General features: G+C 40.4%; 1 protein-coding gene across 1 annotated transcript in view; it reads left to right on the top strand.

Moving 5' to 3' along the window:
- PPARG (peroxisome proliferator activated receptor gamma) overlaps positions 1-18,774 on the top strand; it is a 56,357-nt gene that overhangs the window by 17,156 nt on the left and 20,427 nt on the right. The window contains exon 2 of the mRNA XM_059479989.1: positions 16,544-16,771. Coding sequence (XP_059335972.1) covers positions 16,552-16,771 — 220 coding nt within the window. The 5' untranslated portion in view covers positions 16,544-16,551. The remainder of the gene's footprint in view (positions 1-16,543; positions 16,772-18,774) is intronic.

Genomic DNA, 18,774 nt, shown 5'->3' on the forward strand with positions numbered 1-18,774 from the left:
CCTGTCTGCATCACAAATACTCACTGTTTAACCTAATTTGTGACTTGCTGTATTGACAGCAGAAGGAGAAGGTGAGAGATCAACCAGGCTCTACATTCACAAGGCAGTTTGGGTGGGTGGAATGGAGTTAGATCATGGTTGTGCTTATTTCCATGCTGGTCATGTCCCTCTACAGCAGGCACATCACTGCTGGTGAGGAATCACCAGAGCTGCTGCAGAATCCCTGCTCCGTTTGCCCAGAGTGCAGGGGTAAGGTTTAAAGCAGATGTTCTCACTTTGTCAGCAAGGGCAGGAAGGGTGTGGGGAGCACTGGAGACCCCTTCTGATCTCAGGGACTGCAGCTGATGCCAAAGTTCCAGGGGCAGTTCTGCACCAGCACAGTCTCACCCTGACATGCAGTGCTCTGTTACACTCCTCCTCACTGGGTGTGATCCAGTGTCCCTTCACAATTTGCTTCTTGGTGATATTCTCAATAGTATTTTAACAAAATTCTTTTTAATTACAGCTGGATCATTAAAGAGATCAACCAATAGAGAAATTTGTAACTACTGAGCTTGGTTTGGCAACTAAAGAAAACTGAGAGCAGTAAAAAGTGCCAGGAGCTCACCCTCAGTCCACATCAGAGCCACATGTTTGGCTGTTCACACGCCTGCTCCAGGGGTTACAGAAAGTCACAGAAATCACTTTTGGTTCCTCACACCAAACTTGCTTGCCTAGAAAAGGAATCTCCTAAAAAGAAAAATGGGGTTATGACAGTAATCATTTATTGCAAAGTTAACTGTTGGTATTCTGGCCCAATTGAAGATAAATTGCTGATTTAAAAATTAAATCAATCCAGTTATCAAATATCCCAGAGTCTGTGGGCAAAATTGCAGTGTGTGATTTGTGGTCTGTGTGTGAAAATGGCACATGCATTTAGATTAAAGAAATATACTTACACATAATTATTCAAAACAGCACTTCTCAGGAAGTTAGTTAATGTATTTTTCAGTAGAAAATAAAAAGGCAAGAAATTACCTATCAATGTTATCAACCATAGTAAATTGTAAGTCTAGTTTTTAGTTTTCTAGTTTCTAGAAACCCTACATTTTTGGCTTGAATTGTGATATATCCCTATATTTAACACAATATGAAACTGAAGGATTTGCTGTTAGTTGCCCTCTTAGGTTCCTTGCAGAAGAAATTCCTACAGCAATTTAAATATAGCAAAAACCAAGACGATGTCAAGAACACATGACAGAGAAGGGAACTGAAATTTTCTCAATCTCTTTCTTCCCCTCTTTTTAATGCTGTTAAAATTTAACACAGCTGCTTTGCTGGTACCACTATTGTTAATGTTGCATAACCCTATAATTATTAATCTTTTTGAAACACTGTTCAAACTTGATTATACACTTTTCTCCTCAAGTGAAAGCAGCAAATGCTGTCAAAGACAGGATGGCAGCTGAGGTTTTTAATGACAGCAGGTGAGTTCCATGGGCTGGGATCTCTGGGAGCTGTCATCTGAAATTCAGAGTTTTAGAGGATTCCAAATCCATGGGAGCAGAGGTGCTGGGGCACCCTGAGATTGCCACTCTCTCCATGAGACTTCTGTGTAAAACACAAACTGCAAGGGCTTTACTGCTCCACTCAGGCACTGGGGGATTCTTTCCAGCTGCAAACACATCTCCAAAAATGACTGGTTAGGAGCAGCTGTTAAAAATAGCAGAATTGTGAAATTGGCCAGAAATAGCTTTCTCCTGAGCTGCTCTCAGCGCGGATCCTCCGCTTTCCGTCGGTGTCCTCGAGTGATGTCACTTGAGCTCTTGGGCATCTCAAAAATAGCAAGGCCAGTTCCCATCTCCTTGAACAGTGACTGGGACAGTGGCAGGGACCCCGGAGGTGGCACTTGCCACCTGCTGACTCTGTGGGTCAAAGATCACCAGTGTTAAGAATCACATCAAAACCATTTTTAAAATGTTTGGTTTAGTGCAGAGACAAAGAACAGTAGCAAAAGCCATGGAATTCTGTTTGGCAGACACAAATGTTTCATTTATTTACTTATTATAGATATTATTTTATATTTATTTATTTTAAAAGAAATAAATTTATTCATAAATATTTATTTTATTTATTTAAGCACATATTTAAACAAATATGAATACAAACAGCCCCTGCTTTGGACATGAGGGATACTCACAGGAGGGACAGGCAGCTCACAAGTGTGGAATCATTTTCCATACCTTGGCAGGTGAAAATCTTCCTTCCTTCCTTCCTTCCTTCCTTCCTTCCTTCCTTCCTTCCTTCCTTCCTTCCTTCCTTCCTTCCTTCCTTCCTTCCTTCCTTCCTTCCTTCCTTCCTTCCTTCCTTCCTTCCTTCCTTCCTTCCTTCCTTCCTTCCTTCCTTCCTTCCTTCCTTCCTTCCTTCCTTCCTTCCTTCCTTCCTTCCTTCCTTCCTTCCTTCCTTCCGACACTTCCTTCCTTCCGACACTTCCTTCCGACACTTCCTTCCTTCCTTCCTTCCTTCCTTCCTTCCTTCCTTCCTTCCTTCCTTCCTTCCTTCCTTCCTTCCTTCCTTCCTTCCTTCCTTCCTTCCTTCCTTCCTTCCTTCCTTCCTTCCTTCCTTCCTTCCTTCCTTCCTTCCTTCCTTCCTTCCTTCCTTCCTTCCTTCCTTCCTTCCTTCCTTCCTTCCTTCCTTCCTTCCTTCCTTCCTTCCTTCCTTCCTTCCTTCCTTCCTTCCTTCCTTCCTTCCTTCCTTCCTTCCTTCCCTCCCTCCCTCCCTCCCTTTTCCCATGGGGATATTGGAAAAATTTTACTTCCAAATAGACAGGTTGACAAAAGTAGGAACAAATCACACCAGACATATTCTTAGGATATTAATAACACAGAGGAAGAATAACCCAACAGAAAATAAGATCAAAGAAATTTCTTCCTTTTACTTTTCAGACACATTATAAAATCCAAGCCATGCCAGATACTTTATTAGAAAATACAGCGAGTTTATGAAACTGTAACTAAGTCAGGACTTTGTAGATTTTCCCATTAATGTATCATTATGCAGGTTATATTTAAGTTCTTTTTGAAGTGCATTAATGATTTTGAAATTAAATAAAAGATGAAATTGTGTTCTTTCCCCACAAATATTTTGTCTTTTTTATTGTTATAAAAGGGCTGCAGGGGGAATATTCATCTCTTAGTTCAGGTTCAGACAGCACTTCCCCATTGTGTTTTCAGTAGGTTCCTTCTGTGTTCTGAAGGGAATGGTGTCTTGGGGTTTTTTCCCTTGAAAAGAAGGGGAAAGAATTCAATATTTGCAAAAGAATTCAATATTTCCATAAGAATTCAATATTTCCATCAATTCTGGGCTGTGTTACAGGGGAGCTTTTCTCACAAAACTGTGAGGGGAAGTGGCAGGAGAATTCAGGTCCCCTTCTTTAATTATCACCTAAAGTGAGCTGATAATTCCCTGTCTGAGCCATGAACTGTGGTATTTTCTTTTTAAATGGTAAAGGAAGTTGAGTTTATCAATTTCAGAAGGAAAATCACATCACTGAAAATAATTTGATTTGCCCAAAGTGTATAGTGACATCAAGGACTACTTGGAGTTTGGTAGGGAAGCTGTTGGTTATAAACTTACAATATTAACCAATATTATAAATTATTAAATTGCAGTATTAATATTATAGTATTAATGATAATTGTTTAGTTTGGAGCTCAAGATGAAGCAGTTCTGTTCTGGGGCTTTCTGGTATCATTACTTCACAGAAATTCAGATCCTCGGTGCTGGATCTAAGGGTATTTGAAGATTTTTTTTCCCCTTTGCTCAGTAGTTACTATAGTTTCAGGTACCAGTTTGCACAAAGCTTTTCTGAAGTATGTAAACCAGAAAAATCCTGATGAAATTCCTCTGTTTTTTGCTGAAAGTTAGAAATACAAAAGGAGGTGTGCTGGTGCTAACTTAATTCCCAGTTTTTATAGCTTTAGCATTCTTTAGAATGCTTTAGCATTCTTTCTCCCAGTTTGCTATTATTTAGTCAAACACAGGCTTTAAAATGAATATTTCTAGTAACAATTCTCAATGCTTAATTTCCTTCAGAAATTCCCCACCTCTTTTTCTTCTGGAATAAAACACTGAGCACAACATTACTTAATATTGTATTTTATACTGACCCCCCTAAAACAAAGAATGGGGAAGATTCTCTTGAAGCTTGTAGTCTAGTAGAAGACTGAAAACTGTTGAAGGTAACTTAAATCTGGAGCAGAACTGCACATTAATTTCGTGGTGCTCATGAAATCCTCCCCAGAGTGTTGCAATTGCAGTTGCAGCAGCTCACCCTCCCCGTGCCCTGAGCCCACACTCCCAGCCTGAAGCCACCTTGACTTCAGGACACCCTGAAAGCTGCCTGGAAAAAATTACAGCTCAGAAAGAGGGAGCACATGGGAGGCAAAGAACATTGATCTCAACCTGTGATAAGCATCCAGCACTATTGAGAGCAATCACTCCTGAATCACATGTGAAAACATGTCAACATGCTTCAGCTGGGAAATTTTTGGAGGGTCAAAAGTACAGCAGTCAGGTGACAAAGGGATTGCTCTGCTGCCGGAAAGTGGCTGAGCAGGTTGGATGCTTTGCAGTCTGTACAGTTGAGAAAGTTAATTTTATTTTTTTTTTTTTCTAATTTAAAAGATAAAAGGGATCCATTTGTGCAACAGATGGTAGGTGTGCAAAAGTTCATGTGTGTTTATTATTACATTATTTAATTGTAATGAATTATTACATTATTTATCATGTATATTTATTATAACATTATTTAACCCTACTCAGTGTAGGGTAGAAAGCCTGCTGTTGGATATAGTCCATTTTGGGGATCCATTTTAGTTTATCATGTCAGAATAATGTTGGGATGTCACCTCTGCTTCCCCTCCAAGCTTAGGAAAATGTGCTTGAGGAATTGCAGCCCCTAATGAAAATACCCTTCAATAACTGTGTGTAAAAACCAAAATCTGATGATCCCAAATAAATTAAAAACAAAAACCAATCCAGTTAGCAAATATCCCAGAGTCTGTGGAAAAAATTGTAGTGTATGGTTTGTGATTTGTGTGTGAGATGATGAATTTGGAGGCAGCTAAAAGAGGAGAGTGGTGAATGCTGAGCCCTCTTTGGTGCCATTTATCTGCTTTCTCAGGATTGGTGTGTTGGAATTATCTTGCCATCCCGGTGGCTGCAGAGGCACACAGAGCATTGTTTTACACTGGATGTACAGAAATCCTATAGAATTCTATAGAGGAAAGTGTATTTGCTGTTTCTCTGAGCTCCCTGTGTTCAATGCAGAAATGCTCAGCATGTTTACGTTCATGAATGAGTTTTGCAACATGGTGCTTTTTCACTTTTACAACTTGGTGATTGTCCAACAGATTAAATATTTTGCCAAAACCCAGCACTCGGTCAAATCACGTGGGCCCTCCCTCCAGTCTTGCTGTATTCAAATAATTTTGCATTTTTAGTGTTGTGAAGATGAGAATGTGATGGAAACGACTCATCCCAATCAGAGAGATGCATTTTTATGGATTATTTGCAGTGTGTTTGACTTCCAGGAAAAACTTTAAAAGTGGGATTTAATTAAAGGAATGAGTTTAAATTCATGTGGCATTTTTTTCCTCCTCCTCCTCCTCCTCCTCCTCCTCCTCCTCCTCCTCCTCCTCCTCCTCCTCCTCCTCCTCTTCCTGTGGGAGTATTCAGTACTCTGCCATGGCAGGGAAGTGCATTTAGGATATTAATGAGTGTATTTCACCCCAGTCCAGTTGTGTGCCTTATTAGCTCATCTCTTGGAAACAATACTGAAGTTTACTGTCTTGTGAACATTAAAAAGCACTGACATGACAGAGTCTGAGGAGAGAAAATAATCCCAGGCTTCTTCCCAACAGAATTCTGCATCCTTAAATTCCCTATTACTACAACATGGATTGAGAAAACTTGGTGTGGTTAGTTCAGTATTAAAATTGCAAAAATTCTTCAGGGTTAGTATCAAATTTATCAAAGAAGATTAACTGGATGTGGTGCACGTAACATTTATTATGAAAGTTATTAACATTTCAAAAACAAATGCAAACTTTGTCTTCTGAATTCCATAATGGACTACAACCATTTAAAATCCCATCCTAAATTGATACCTCAGCTGTTAATTATTGGCCAAGCACCATTTCCAGAGAATGGAGTCTATTATTAATATATTAAACTGCGTTAAGAGACATGTTGATAATGCCCTAATGAAACCAGATAAGCAGTGGAGCAGCAGATTGTGCTGTCAATAGCTGTGGTGTTCACACAGGTTTGTGCTCTGAAATCCTGGAAAATCACATTTTCATGCAACATACCCTGTGTGAGCACAGGATAAACTCCTGTGTGAGCACAGGATAAACTCCAGGAATGTTTTTGTGCTGTGTTTGAAGGCTTCAGACAGAGCTGTTCCCTGTTGAAACATCAGCAGGCTGCTGGCTGACAGCGCCGCTGGGACTCTGTGCTGCTGGGAGTTTGTTTTATTAACTCTGGGCACAGCCTTGCCACTGCAGCAGTCGTTCTACACAGGAAATGGAGCATTTTATGAGCCCCTGATTTCTGATGGATGTGTGTTACGACACACATTGATTTATCTGTGTGTAGGAGATGTAATTTAATCATGTATCTTGGCCAAAGAAGTCCTTTCTTAGCCAAAAACTGAGGTTTTAGAAGTGTTTAACTTGAGGCAGGTGTTTGGATGCCATTAGCACCAATGCAATATTCAAAATGAGTGTTTTGCTCAATTTTGAGCCAAACACTGAATTTCTGTCAAAGCTGGAAAACTTTCTGTTGAGCTCAAAGCAAGTTTGACTCCTGAAAGCACAGTCACAACTCATGCAGATGAACCTTCTCGATGGGTCACTTGCTCTTAAAATACTTTTAATGTCAAATATGATATTTTGGAAATCTATTAATTCCTTGTAGTTGGTAAAACTTTTACTAGAGCCAGCAATACGAAGGCTGCCCAGTCGAAATAAATGCCAATTATTAAAGTATGCTGAGCCTTGGAGCCAAGCACAGGCCTGAGAATGTTAACACTCTTATCAATTGAATTCTGTGCTGCTGTTCCAGCTGACAAAGCCCTGCTATCTTGTGTCCCACACGGCGTTTTTGGGGATATTTTAGAATCAATGACTTCCTTCAGCCTGGGGAGGCACCTCCAGGGCTGGAGCAGACCTTCCCTCAGTGCTTGCCAAAGGGGGCAAAGGGCTCTCCCAAGAAGTCAGCCCTTGCTGATTACAAAATCCAAAGTGATTCATTGCCTGTCTATCAGGATCCTATTTTAAATCACAATGATTCATAGAGAGCAACGCCCACATTTTCTATAATGAGGCACTTTTACAATACTGCCAGCGCAAGGCAGGGACGTGCTGCTTGTTCCTGCTTTCCTCCAATCCCTCAAAACCAACAGGAGCCACATTTCACTTCTGCTGGGGCACTTTGTAAATGCCAATTTATGCTCTTTGCCCCTCGGAATCCTACAGAGGTTTATTCTGATTTTATATTACCAACCAGATGATACCTTATTTTTCACATTTTTATGCTTCTTATGATATATAATATCATTTTTTCCCTCAAGGAACATAAATAATCATCTCTATTTTGAAGAGTAGGAGAGATTTTGAAGACATTTTCAAACAAAAGTCTTTGGAAGAGAAGCTTTTCTTCAGAATCACACATGGTGCCTCACAAAGCATGACTGGAATTAGGAAAGTGCAGTTTCTCTGCTCAGGGATTTCTAAGAACAGTTGGAGGATTCTTTCCCACAAACTTTGAATCTGATTTAACAGAAATCATCTCCTCATCTCCCTGTTCTGCCAGTGCTGTGACTGCAGTAGAACATTTTATTTCTCTTGTAGTCAGATTTTACCACCAGGAGCCCAACTCTGTCACTTCCAGGAATTTGTAGTTAAGTTCTCCATGATTTTGAAGTGCTTTTCCTTTTAAATCTGAGTTGCTTGTGAATTTTCAGATCCATAAATCAGTATTTCTTATACAGAAATTTTCCATTGTCCAAGATTCTCAATTTCTATTGAAGCTCCTTGAGCACAGCCTTGCAATCAGTTTCTTTCACACCCTGGAATAACCTGAAGTTTCGTGGCTCTCTATCCAGTATCAGAATGCAACAAACCCTACATTAACAAATTAAAATAGGATGGGAGAATTTGTAGCATATCTGAGTAGCCTGTGGCATTGTTGAACTTGTTTCTCATTTGCAATTATATTTACAAGGGTTTATGTTGCTGCAAGGGTATAAAATGCTGCTATTCCAAGTAACCCAGGCCATTTTGTGTGAATTCCATGGAATAGAAAATTTATTTAACACTAAACAGCTCTATTATTCCCTGAATGGGCTTTTCTTCCTTGTTTCTATTAACAACTGCCTCTTAAACATTGTGGTAAATTTTATGGACTGTGCTTTTAGTGAGCACAGCTTGTAGTTATAATTCAGCTATAGGAATAAAATACATTTCCCACTGATTTATGAGTTGCTTTCTTTTGGCCTTTCCAAGTGTTTGGATTTATACAGTTTCTCCTGGTGTTTTACTGTGCAGCCTTGCTGAGAGGATGAATGGATTACCTCCCCTTTTACCTTTTATTTGCCTTTTTGAAGGATGTGGTTTTAAACACAAGGACTCTGCAGCCCTTGCACCACTGGGATTTCTGAGGCACCCAGCACTGGTCAGACTGGGAGATGGGTCAGAACTGAGCATCCCCAGCAGTGGTTTTGTTTTTTGGACCATCTAGCAGTGGTCAGACTGGGAGGTGGGTCAGCAATGAGAATCCCCAGCAGTGTTTTTGTTTTCTGAGGCACCCAGCACTGATCAGAATGAGCATCCCCAGCAGTGTTTGATTGTTTATTTTCTGGACCATGCAGCACTGGTCAGACTGGGAAATGGGGCAGCAATGAGCACACCCAGCAGTGTTTTTGTTTTTGGAGCCTCTCAGCCCTGGTCAGATGGAGATGGGGCAGCAATGAGCATCCCCAGCAGTGTTTGTTTGTTTGTTTGTTTGTTTGTTTGTTTGTTTGTTTGTTTTCTGGACCATCCAGCCCTGGTCAGAGGGTAGATGGGCAGCAGTGAGCATCCCCAGCAGCGCTGCAGCTGCTTCTGGGTTTGCTGGCACACCTTGAACATTCCTCTCACCCCAGGTTGCTGCTTTTCCTTTTGCTCTCAGAGTCTGGGCCCTGTGCTGGTTCTGCAGGTTGGACAGAGGGTGGGAGAGGAGCTTTCTTTCCTCAGCCCCTGCCCCTCCTACTCAGTGATTAACCCTTGAGGTGTGCCCTGGGCCCCAGAACCCTCCTCTGGTTTCACTGATTACAAACACAGAGTGTTTATTCCCTTCTTTCCAATGTGTATTCTAAGGGTGGCTTCTTTTGGGGGTTTTCAGGTGGACATGTCAAGTTTTTGGGGCCATTTTTAGATGGATTTAGAGCTGGACCTGAGGAATGGAGAGGAAAATGTCATCTCTTGTGCTTGGAGTCAGCAGTGCTTTTAAAGTCATCTATGTCCAAAAAATGCCATTTTTGGTCATTTGTGAACTCATTTTTTTCATTAAATTACTTTTTATCATGGACCTGTTTTGACAGCCAACATTTGCTAGAGACCCTGGATATTTTCTTTGTTTTCACAGCTAAATTAAGGTGTGAGGAAATTCCGTTTGCAGTTCTTTATTTGAAACAAACCCATAAAAAGTGGTCAGTTTTCATTCCTGTGAGTGTTTTTGATAAATTCGTGTTTGAAAAGGAAATTCTCAGGTCTGGTGAGGCAGTGCTGCCCCAGGAGTGTGCCTGGCTGTGGGCTGGGTGCAGGGGGCAACACTGTGGCTTCAAAATCCTTTTGAATTTCCAATCAAAAATTTAACAGCACTTATCCTCTCAGTAGCCTGGACCCTTTTCCCACATCCATAGTGGTTTCCAATGTGTGGTTTCTTTGGGAAATTAGTAGTTTGGATAATATTTTATCCTACCAATATTGCTGTTCAGTGTGCTTGTTCATCATCACATCATTGAAACAATTTTTGTTTCATTCTAAAACTCTTTTGAGTGTGTGTGGTGTGTGGATAAAAACTAAGAAACAAAAAGAAATCTTTCTATCTCTCCTTTTAAATAATAAAAATTATGTTGTGGTTTTTTTTTTTTTTAAAGCAAGGTTTTTATATGTTTTTGTTGTTGTTCCTTTGCTTTTCCTGCTGCAGTTGGCAGAGCACTGATTTTGTCAGACTCAGAATTGGGGGCATCAGCCACCGAGGCTCTTTCTCCTCCCTTTTTGTGCTTGTTTGTTTGTTCAGAGCATCTCTGGCTGTGCCAGCGGAGTTCTTGGAAAGAGGTTTTTGTTTTTAGTTACGCTGTGCTCCCTCTGCTGACTCTGCAGCAACAGGACACGGAGAGGTTCGGTTCCTGTGCCGGGAAACGGGGGGAAATCGGGAATGTGTGAAACAGCAATGGGCCACAGCTTTGAGTCATCGTTTGGGACACAAAAAAATTCACAGAGTTTGGTAAATCCGAAACAAAATTATCTCTATTTGATACAAATGATGTCTACTAGATAAAGTTCATTATAGTGGCGGTTGCTATTAGTGAAAAATATATAATTTTTGTTATTGAGGAAGGCGTCTCTTAAAAATTTAAAGCTTAGAGCTCCACTGTACTCTGGCATAAACAGGAATATTCAAAATCTGTGGAGGAATCCCACACCTGCTGAGAGGAGAGATGTTCTATGGGCAGCACAGGGAATGGAGGGTAGGGAGGGAAGGTAATGTTCTCCCACTGGAAAAGCAGAGAACTGAGGCAAGAATCTGTGGGGTTTTGGCCAGGAAAAATCAATGCAGTAAGAGGTGATTTTCTCTCAATAACCTGAAGTTCACATCCCTCACTGGGAGCTGAGGGCAGCACTGATAAATGCAGAATTGAGCTGCTCCAGCATTGCCACACAGAATTTGTGTGTCAGAGGCAGCGAGAGGACTCGGCCATTGGGAGGGGGGTGCAGAGGGGCATCACAAGTCTGTCTGCTCCCTTTCCACAGCCCCTCTGAGACATCAGTGCGGGTCTTCAATCAGTGCCTGCGGAGCCATCGCTTAGGGCAACTGTGGTTTTACAAGGCGTGCATAAAATGTGTTGTTATTCTTCCAAACAGATCAATAAATTGGATCTATGGGGTACCAAGCCGCCCCTTCACCATCTCCAAATTCTTCCTAAAAGCTGAGGATGATTGTGTGATCTTAACCAACTTTTGTAGAGATTATTTCACAGAGGGTCTGAGCTGCCTTAATTAAATTAATTGGGGAAAGTCCCATTAATTTCTGTAGGACTTGTATATGAGTTTACTTGACAAACTCTGACACATTTATATATGAGAGGAAATCCAATCTATTCCAGGAAATTTGTCTTCATTAAGAAAAACCCACAGATTTTGAAAAACCCATGATTTTGAAGTGTTTTTCCTTTTAAATCTGACCTACCAGCCTGTCAGCTTTCCAGAACCAGTATTTCTTATATAGTAAGAAATATAAGAAATATAAGAAATCAGTATTTCTTATATAGAAGTAGCATTATTTAGTTCACATATTTATTTTAACACATTTATACATGAGAAGAAATTCAATCTAATCCAGAAAATTTGTCTTCATTAAGAAAAATCCACAGATTTTGAAAAACCCATGATTTTGAAGTGCTTTTCCTTTTAAATCTGACCTACCTGCCCGTGAGTATTTCAGATCCATAAATCAGTATTTCTTATATAGAAATAGCATTATTTAGTTCACATATTTATTTTAACACATTTATACATGAGAGGAAATTCAATCTATTCCATAAAATTTGTCTTCATTAAGAAAAATCCACATAATTTGAAAATCTCATGATTTTGAAGTGCTTTTCCTTTTAAATCTGACCTAACTTCCCATATTTCAGATCCATAAATCAGTATTTATATAGAAATAACATTATTTAGTTCATGTACCAATTTGTTCAAATTTATTCCTGCCCATGTCATGCCATTACACCTTCCTTGATTTTAATAAAGCTGAGAGGCTTTACCTATTTATTTTTTGTCTTCTTATTTTCTGTAACTCCCGTGGGTTGGGATGTTCTGGTTGCTTCATTAAATACCTGTAGGGTCATATTTTGGTAGTTTTGTCTGGAAAGAGCGTGTCCAGAATGCAGCACAACAGGCCCTTCAGGTTACCTGAGCACAGGTAGTGTTTATGGTAAGGAGCAGCTCGTGATCCAGGATGTTTTTCATACCACGGCGATCTCCTCTGTTAGACTTTCTGTTCTCCTAGCAGGGAATAACTGTCAGAGGAGCTGCAGAGCAGATCAGTCAGGGGATGAGGTGATGATGAGATTTGTGCCTATCAGCAGCAGAGTGACCAGGGCTGGCTGTGCCAGGTGAGACCAGTGCCTTGCACATGACCCTGAGCAGCTCCACAGGAATTAAACAGGGTGAAGGCACTCAGCAAGCTCCATATCTCAGAATTAAATGTTATCTCAGCAGCATTATCTCTTTCACTCCTGCCCTTTTGGAGGATTTAATGTCCAAGCTCCTCCATCTGACTTCCCAGACAACATCTCTGCTGCTGTTCTGCACAGCCTCTTGCTGGCTGAGAAGGGTTTTAGCACATGAAAATCTTCTAAATCACAGAAATACTTACAGATCTATTACCTGGATGTCACACAAGCTGCTGTGAGTTATAAAAGCATTCTCTAATCTGTTCATTGGACTTGTCCATTGTATTTTTTAATCTTGGTTGTTGGTTTTGGGGTCTTTTAAAGCCATAAGAAGACTACAATTAGTTGATTTTCTCTTTTCCAGAGGGAAATGTTGTCATTCCCCTGGCACTCGGCAAGCTCCATATCTCAGAATTAAGTGTTATCTCAGCAGCATTATCTCTTTCACTCCTGCTCTTTTGGAGGATTTAATGTCCAAGCTTCTCCATCCCAAAAAACATCTTTGCTGCTGTTCTGCTCTTGCTAGCTGAGGAGGGGTTTTGTACATGACAATCTTCTGAATCCGAGAAATATTTACAGATTATTGCCTGGATGTCACAAAGCTGCTGTGAGTTATAAAAGCATTCTCTAGTCTGTTCGTTGGACGTGTCCATTGGATTTTTTAATCTTGGTTGTTGTGTTTTGGGTCTTTAAAAGCCATGAGAAGACTACAATTAGTTGATTTTCTCTTTTCCAGAGGGAAATGTTGTCATTCCTCTTTCCTGGGGAGGAAAAAACAAAGTACACAGCAAAAATCAAGTAAAGCTAGATGCAAAATAGAAGTGTTTGTAAAATAACCATTAAACATAAGAACAGTCTTCACATTTTAGTTTTCAATGATGCAGGAATAAAAATAGCATGAAAGATATTTCCTTCATTTGAGTATCTCTAATATAAATTCATCTGAAAATAAAAATTCATTGTTTCTATTGTCATACAAAATGTTGTTAAATTGAACAAGATACCCATAATTTGCTTAAATCATATGTGAAGATTGAAACTTTAAAACTTCAACAAGATGCTTTGTGTTTTATACCCAAAACCTGAGCAAACCTGGAAGTTCCCATCATTCAGAAATACTTGTGAACAGTATTACTGTGGGATCTTGAGAGTCATGGGATGTTAACCTCTGGAAGGGGTGGAGTTTACAGGCTTTACACTAAAGATTTGTAAAGATTTTATTACCTTGCAGCAGAAAGAGGAGCAGGATAAAGCAGAATTGCTCAGTGTCCTGCAGTGGCTGATAGGTGCAGCCACAATTCCCTGGTTTTCTCTTCAGGGTGATCTTGGCATTTGTTTTTCCTCTGTTCTCTGTGTGTGATTTGGACAGACAGAGATAAAAACAACTGGCAGGGGAAAAACATGAAGCCCAATCCCTTCTATTCTATGATGCTTAAACAACAGGTTAGTTGCTAATTATTACATTTTATTTTGTTTCTTCTAAAACTTAACAAAAATCTAAACCATCACACTTGCAGGCTAGAGATACTTTTACCACAAAACCACTCTGGCATTTTTTGGTCGACTTTGCTGAAATGATTTGGCTGTGCTGACTGGGAAGTGAGATTTCTGATAAGGAATTACTACAAGCCCTTAGATTTTGGAGCTTGTGAGTGCCAAGCCAGACCTCTGGACTCACCTGCTTATCTCAGTTTGTCTAAGCTGTGAGATATCTGCACCCAGGGAAGTTCCTGCGCTCTCTGGGTTGTAACGATGCAGGAGTGTCACAGAATTACTCATGTTCCACATCATGGACTTCTCCAGAACATCCCAGCCATGGGCTGAGTGACGTGAGACCCAGCTCAGCTCTAAATTGCTGCTCAGCCCACAGGAGTCTGAAACTCGAGCTTTTCAACTTGAAAAGACAAAAGTGCTGAGGTCTCCAGGTTGTGAGAGGTTTGATGGAGAGTGCAGTAAAACTGTTCATTTTTCAGTGGGATCAGGGGCAGATGACAGACTTCACCTCTCCTCAGAGAGTGGCCCCAGCTTGTCCTTGCCTTTCAGCAGGTGCTGAACCTCTCCAGGAGCTGCCTCAGAGCAGGGAGGTGTCTGTGCAGGGGCAGCTGTGCCTGTGGGTCCTCCTGCCTTTGGATGTTTTGGTTTTCCTTGTCCACACAGCAACCTGGGAGTTCCTGGGATGAACCTGTAGCCATCCTTCACCCTTGAGGCAGAGCTCCAGCACAAAGCAATAACCCTTGGTGTCTCTTGTCTAAAGGAATATAAACCAATTTAAAATGTCTCTTGGTTTCTGTATTTTTTAAAGATGAGTCTGACCATTGCAAGAAATGGGTTCCTAAGAAGGAGTCTGTCCTGGTTTATTGTTTCATAGGGAAATCTGGTTTGGGAAAACATTTCCTAGTGGTCACGGCCAGGGATTTCACTTTGTGCTCACAGAAAATGTCATCAAATCAGAGAATCCCCTGAGCTGGAGGGACCCCCAAGGACCTTCCAGTGCAGCTCCTGGTCACCCCAACAATCCCACCCTGGGCATCCCTGGGGGCTCCTGGAGCTCTGGCAGCCCTGGGAATGTCACCAGTCCCTGGGCAGAGCTCATGGTTTGAGCCCTGCACTTGAAACTTGGCCATTTGGGAGATAACCCCCAACACCAAGGTACCCTGACAAGCTGCCATGAACTTCCCCAGGGATTTATGGCGATTTTACACCCTGTTGTTTCCCTCCTTTCATTCAGGATAACATCCCTGATATCCCATCCAGTGGGACTGGGGGTGGCTGGGGTGCAGCAGCCCCTGTTTGTTCCCACTGCAGTGAGAATCTCTCTGCTCAAATTTAAGAATTTAGAAGATCCCTATCAAGGTCAAGGCAGAAGAACTTCAGGGTTGTGCTGGGAGTCCCAAAAGTGGGAGAATGCTGATGCCATTCCTGAGGGAAGGCAAAGTGCCACCATTTCTGGGCACTGGCATTCGGCAGAGCTGATGGGAGGGCAGGCACATCTTCATTACCTGTCAAGAACAGGTGAGCTCCAAACTCTGGAGCACCCCTGTTCCAATGTCTTTATTTGGCAACAGCACTTCTGGCTGTGTGACTGAGTGGTTTTGATTCAAAGCAGATCAAATCAAAGTTTCTGTTATCTGCTGGTTAAAGGCCACTCACTTGATTGGGTTTAAAGTCCAAATTAAACAGCCAAAGTGACCAAGCTATTTTAGTTCTGAAACATCTCTGCTATTTTTAGGGTAGAATGTTCTTTTTATAAATAGTGGAAAATTAAACACAGACACTGGTTATAAAATAGCCTTTGCACTTGCTGTAACTTCCAGAAAACTTCCTTTTCATTGTTGAAATCTGTCTAAATCAAGGATTTTGGTTTATTTGCTGTAACTTACAAATTTTTTCATGGTTGAAATATATCTAAATCAAGGATTTTGGTTCACTTGTTGTAACTTACACACTTTTTCGTAGTTGAAGTATATCTAAATCAAGGATTTTGGTTCACTTGCTCTAACTCACAAACTTTTTCATAGTTATATATCTAAATCAAGGATTTTGGTTCAGCTATTTGTCAAAAGAGGACTTGGAGAAACATTTCATATCTCAAACTAAATTCACTCAACTTGCAGAAGATTTTTGCAGATAGAAGTTTGTTATTTGTTTTCTGCTTTTAAGGTTTGCGTGAATATATATGGAATTTGAAAAGTCATAATTTACATTTCCTTGATCCTTTTGGGATTAAACTTTTGGCAAACTCGAAGGAGCACAGTTTTCAAATATTTCTGGTTATTTGGAGGAAAATCACCACTATTTAATACCAGCTACTTTGGGGCTTTTTCTTAATATAAAAACCCTTGAGATTTTCAGGCACTTGGGAAGAATGGTGCTGAGAATTTGTAAAAATGAGAATTATTTGTGGAAAACTTCTAATTTTATTGATATGAATGGTATGGAGAGATGCAGTTAAAGTTTTAATTTTGAGCCTGTGAACGTGGGACACTTGGAGCTCAGCTTTGGGCTGAACAGATTGGAGATAAACACCCTAAAACGTCATTTTCTTGTTGGTGTTTGCAGGGATTACAATGGTTGACACAGAAATGCCGTTTTGGCCCCTGAATTTTGGAATCAGCCCCGTGGATCTGTCAGCCATGGATGATCACACACATTCCTTTGACATCAAGCCCTTCACCACCGTTGACTTCTCCAGCATTTCCTCCCCTCACTATGAAGATCTCCCCCTTGCCAGAGCTGACCAGTCAGGCCTGGATTACAAATATGATATCAAGCTCCAGGATTGCCAAAGTAAGCTCTGCCTTTTTCTGAAGCGTTTCCCTCGTGTCCGTGTTGCCTTCATTCCCTGGAACGTGTGCTAGCAGCAAAGGGATTTGGAATTCAGATCTCCTGTGTCAGCAGAGATGTTCTTGAGGGCAGAGAGAAAAGGGAAGATGCTCATAGCAGACCTTCACCCTGCCAGAGCAGCAGCTGGAGTTTGGGAGAGGTACCATAAATATCCAAAATTATTGTAGACACATTTTAGTAGACACACGAACCCCCATGTTGTCTCCTGCTCCTGCACCTCATGTGCAGCTTTTCCTTTGAACTCAGTGCACCCAGTGCAGAATAAACTCTCTGAATGTTGAGCATAATCTGAATTATTAATGTGTGCAGCTTTTCAATTCCAAACAGCCTCAGAAAGGGATGGAGTAGAAATGTTGGCTACATCTGAGGCACAGCACTGTTCCAGCTCCATCACAGCTCCTGGATGGTTTGCCTGCTGTGAAACTTGCTGCTCTTCCACAATTTACACTGAAAAATTACACTCAATCCTCCTTTTAAGAAAGGAGGTGACCTATTCCTAAATAAATTGTCACTGCATTCCTGCTCTGAGTAGGAATGTGAAGGTTTTTTTTGAGGATCCACTTCTGCTTAGATCTGACCTCACTTTTATTTGTAGTGATCTGCACAAGAACTCTTTCAGGGAATTCTTGCTGGAGGAATTGTGCTGTTTAATTTGGGAAGGAGTGAAGCAGGAGCTGTGTGTCTCTGCACTACTACTGTAATAAATGAATGGACATTTTTCCACCAGTCATTTCTTTTTCTTTTGTTTAATTAGAAGTATTCATAACACTTCAATGCCAAGTACTTTTAAGGAGTGCAGCAGAGATTAGACAGCATAAATCCTCCTCATCTTTGCTTAGATCATTTCTTCCCAGTTTATATAGGAATAAATCTTTCTAGTTTGTTAAGTATGGCCAATCTGGAAATATTAAAATATTCACCTTCTTTAAAAGTAAATAATTCTTCTTAATACTTTTCTTTAATAATCTTCTTTCTTAATACTCTTCTAATTTTTCTTTAATACTCTGTCTCTGTTGCATCACTATGATGTAATGTAACAAATGTCACAGCTCTCTTCTATAACCAGTGATGATTGATTTAAAGACATCATATTTACTTGTTTGAGACCATTCAATATTAGAAATTGCTCTCTTAATTAGAAACTTTCAGAAGAGAAAATTTATCTCTAAACTGCACCTGAAGTTGAAGAGTTTTCCCCAGGAAAGAGCTAAATTTCTGGAAATATCAGATATTATTTTATTTATATATGTATATGTATATGTATATGTATATGTATATGTATATGTGTGTGTGTATATGTATATATGATATTTATTGAATAATATAATAATATAGTGTATATACTATATATATACACCATATATTATATAGTATATATATACTATATATAATAATATATAGTATATTATATATTATAAATAATATAGTATATTATTATATACAATAATATATTATTATTGAATAATGTATTGTTGAATATACAGCTCTATTAGACACTTGACTATGTTTTAAACAAGATTAGACACTCCAACCCATCTCCCTGTAGGAGTTTTCAACACCTTGAAGGAATAAACCAGATGGAGACGGAGTAAAGCCTGAGTTCTCCATACATTAATTTTTAGTATCCATCTTGAAACCCTTGTGCACTCCAGAGCTGAAAGCTGGATCTGTAACACCCTTTGGCCAGCAGAACCTGCCCCTTCCAGATTTTGCAGCCACTGCAATGCAGCTCCAGCTCCTCCTGCAGCTTCTCCAGCTCCTTCTCCTGGTCTGCTGCTGGCTTTGCTGTGGAGCAGACCTGGCCATCCCAGCCCAGCATCCCTGGGATGTTTTGTGTTTATTCCTTACTGCTTCTGGTGCCTCAGGGTTTAACTTTTCTATTTTTGAAATTCTGTGCTGCTTTAGGGTCTGGGCTTCATATGAGGGGATGGTGAGCTCTGTGCACA

Source organism: Ammospiza nelsoni, chromosome 11, assembly GCF_027579445.1.
Source record: "Ammospiza nelsoni isolate bAmmNel1 chromosome 11, bAmmNel1.pri, whole genome shotgun sequence".
Taxonomy (NCBI): domain Eukaryota; kingdom Metazoa; phylum Chordata; class Aves; order Passeriformes; family Passerellidae; genus Ammospiza; species Ammospiza nelsoni.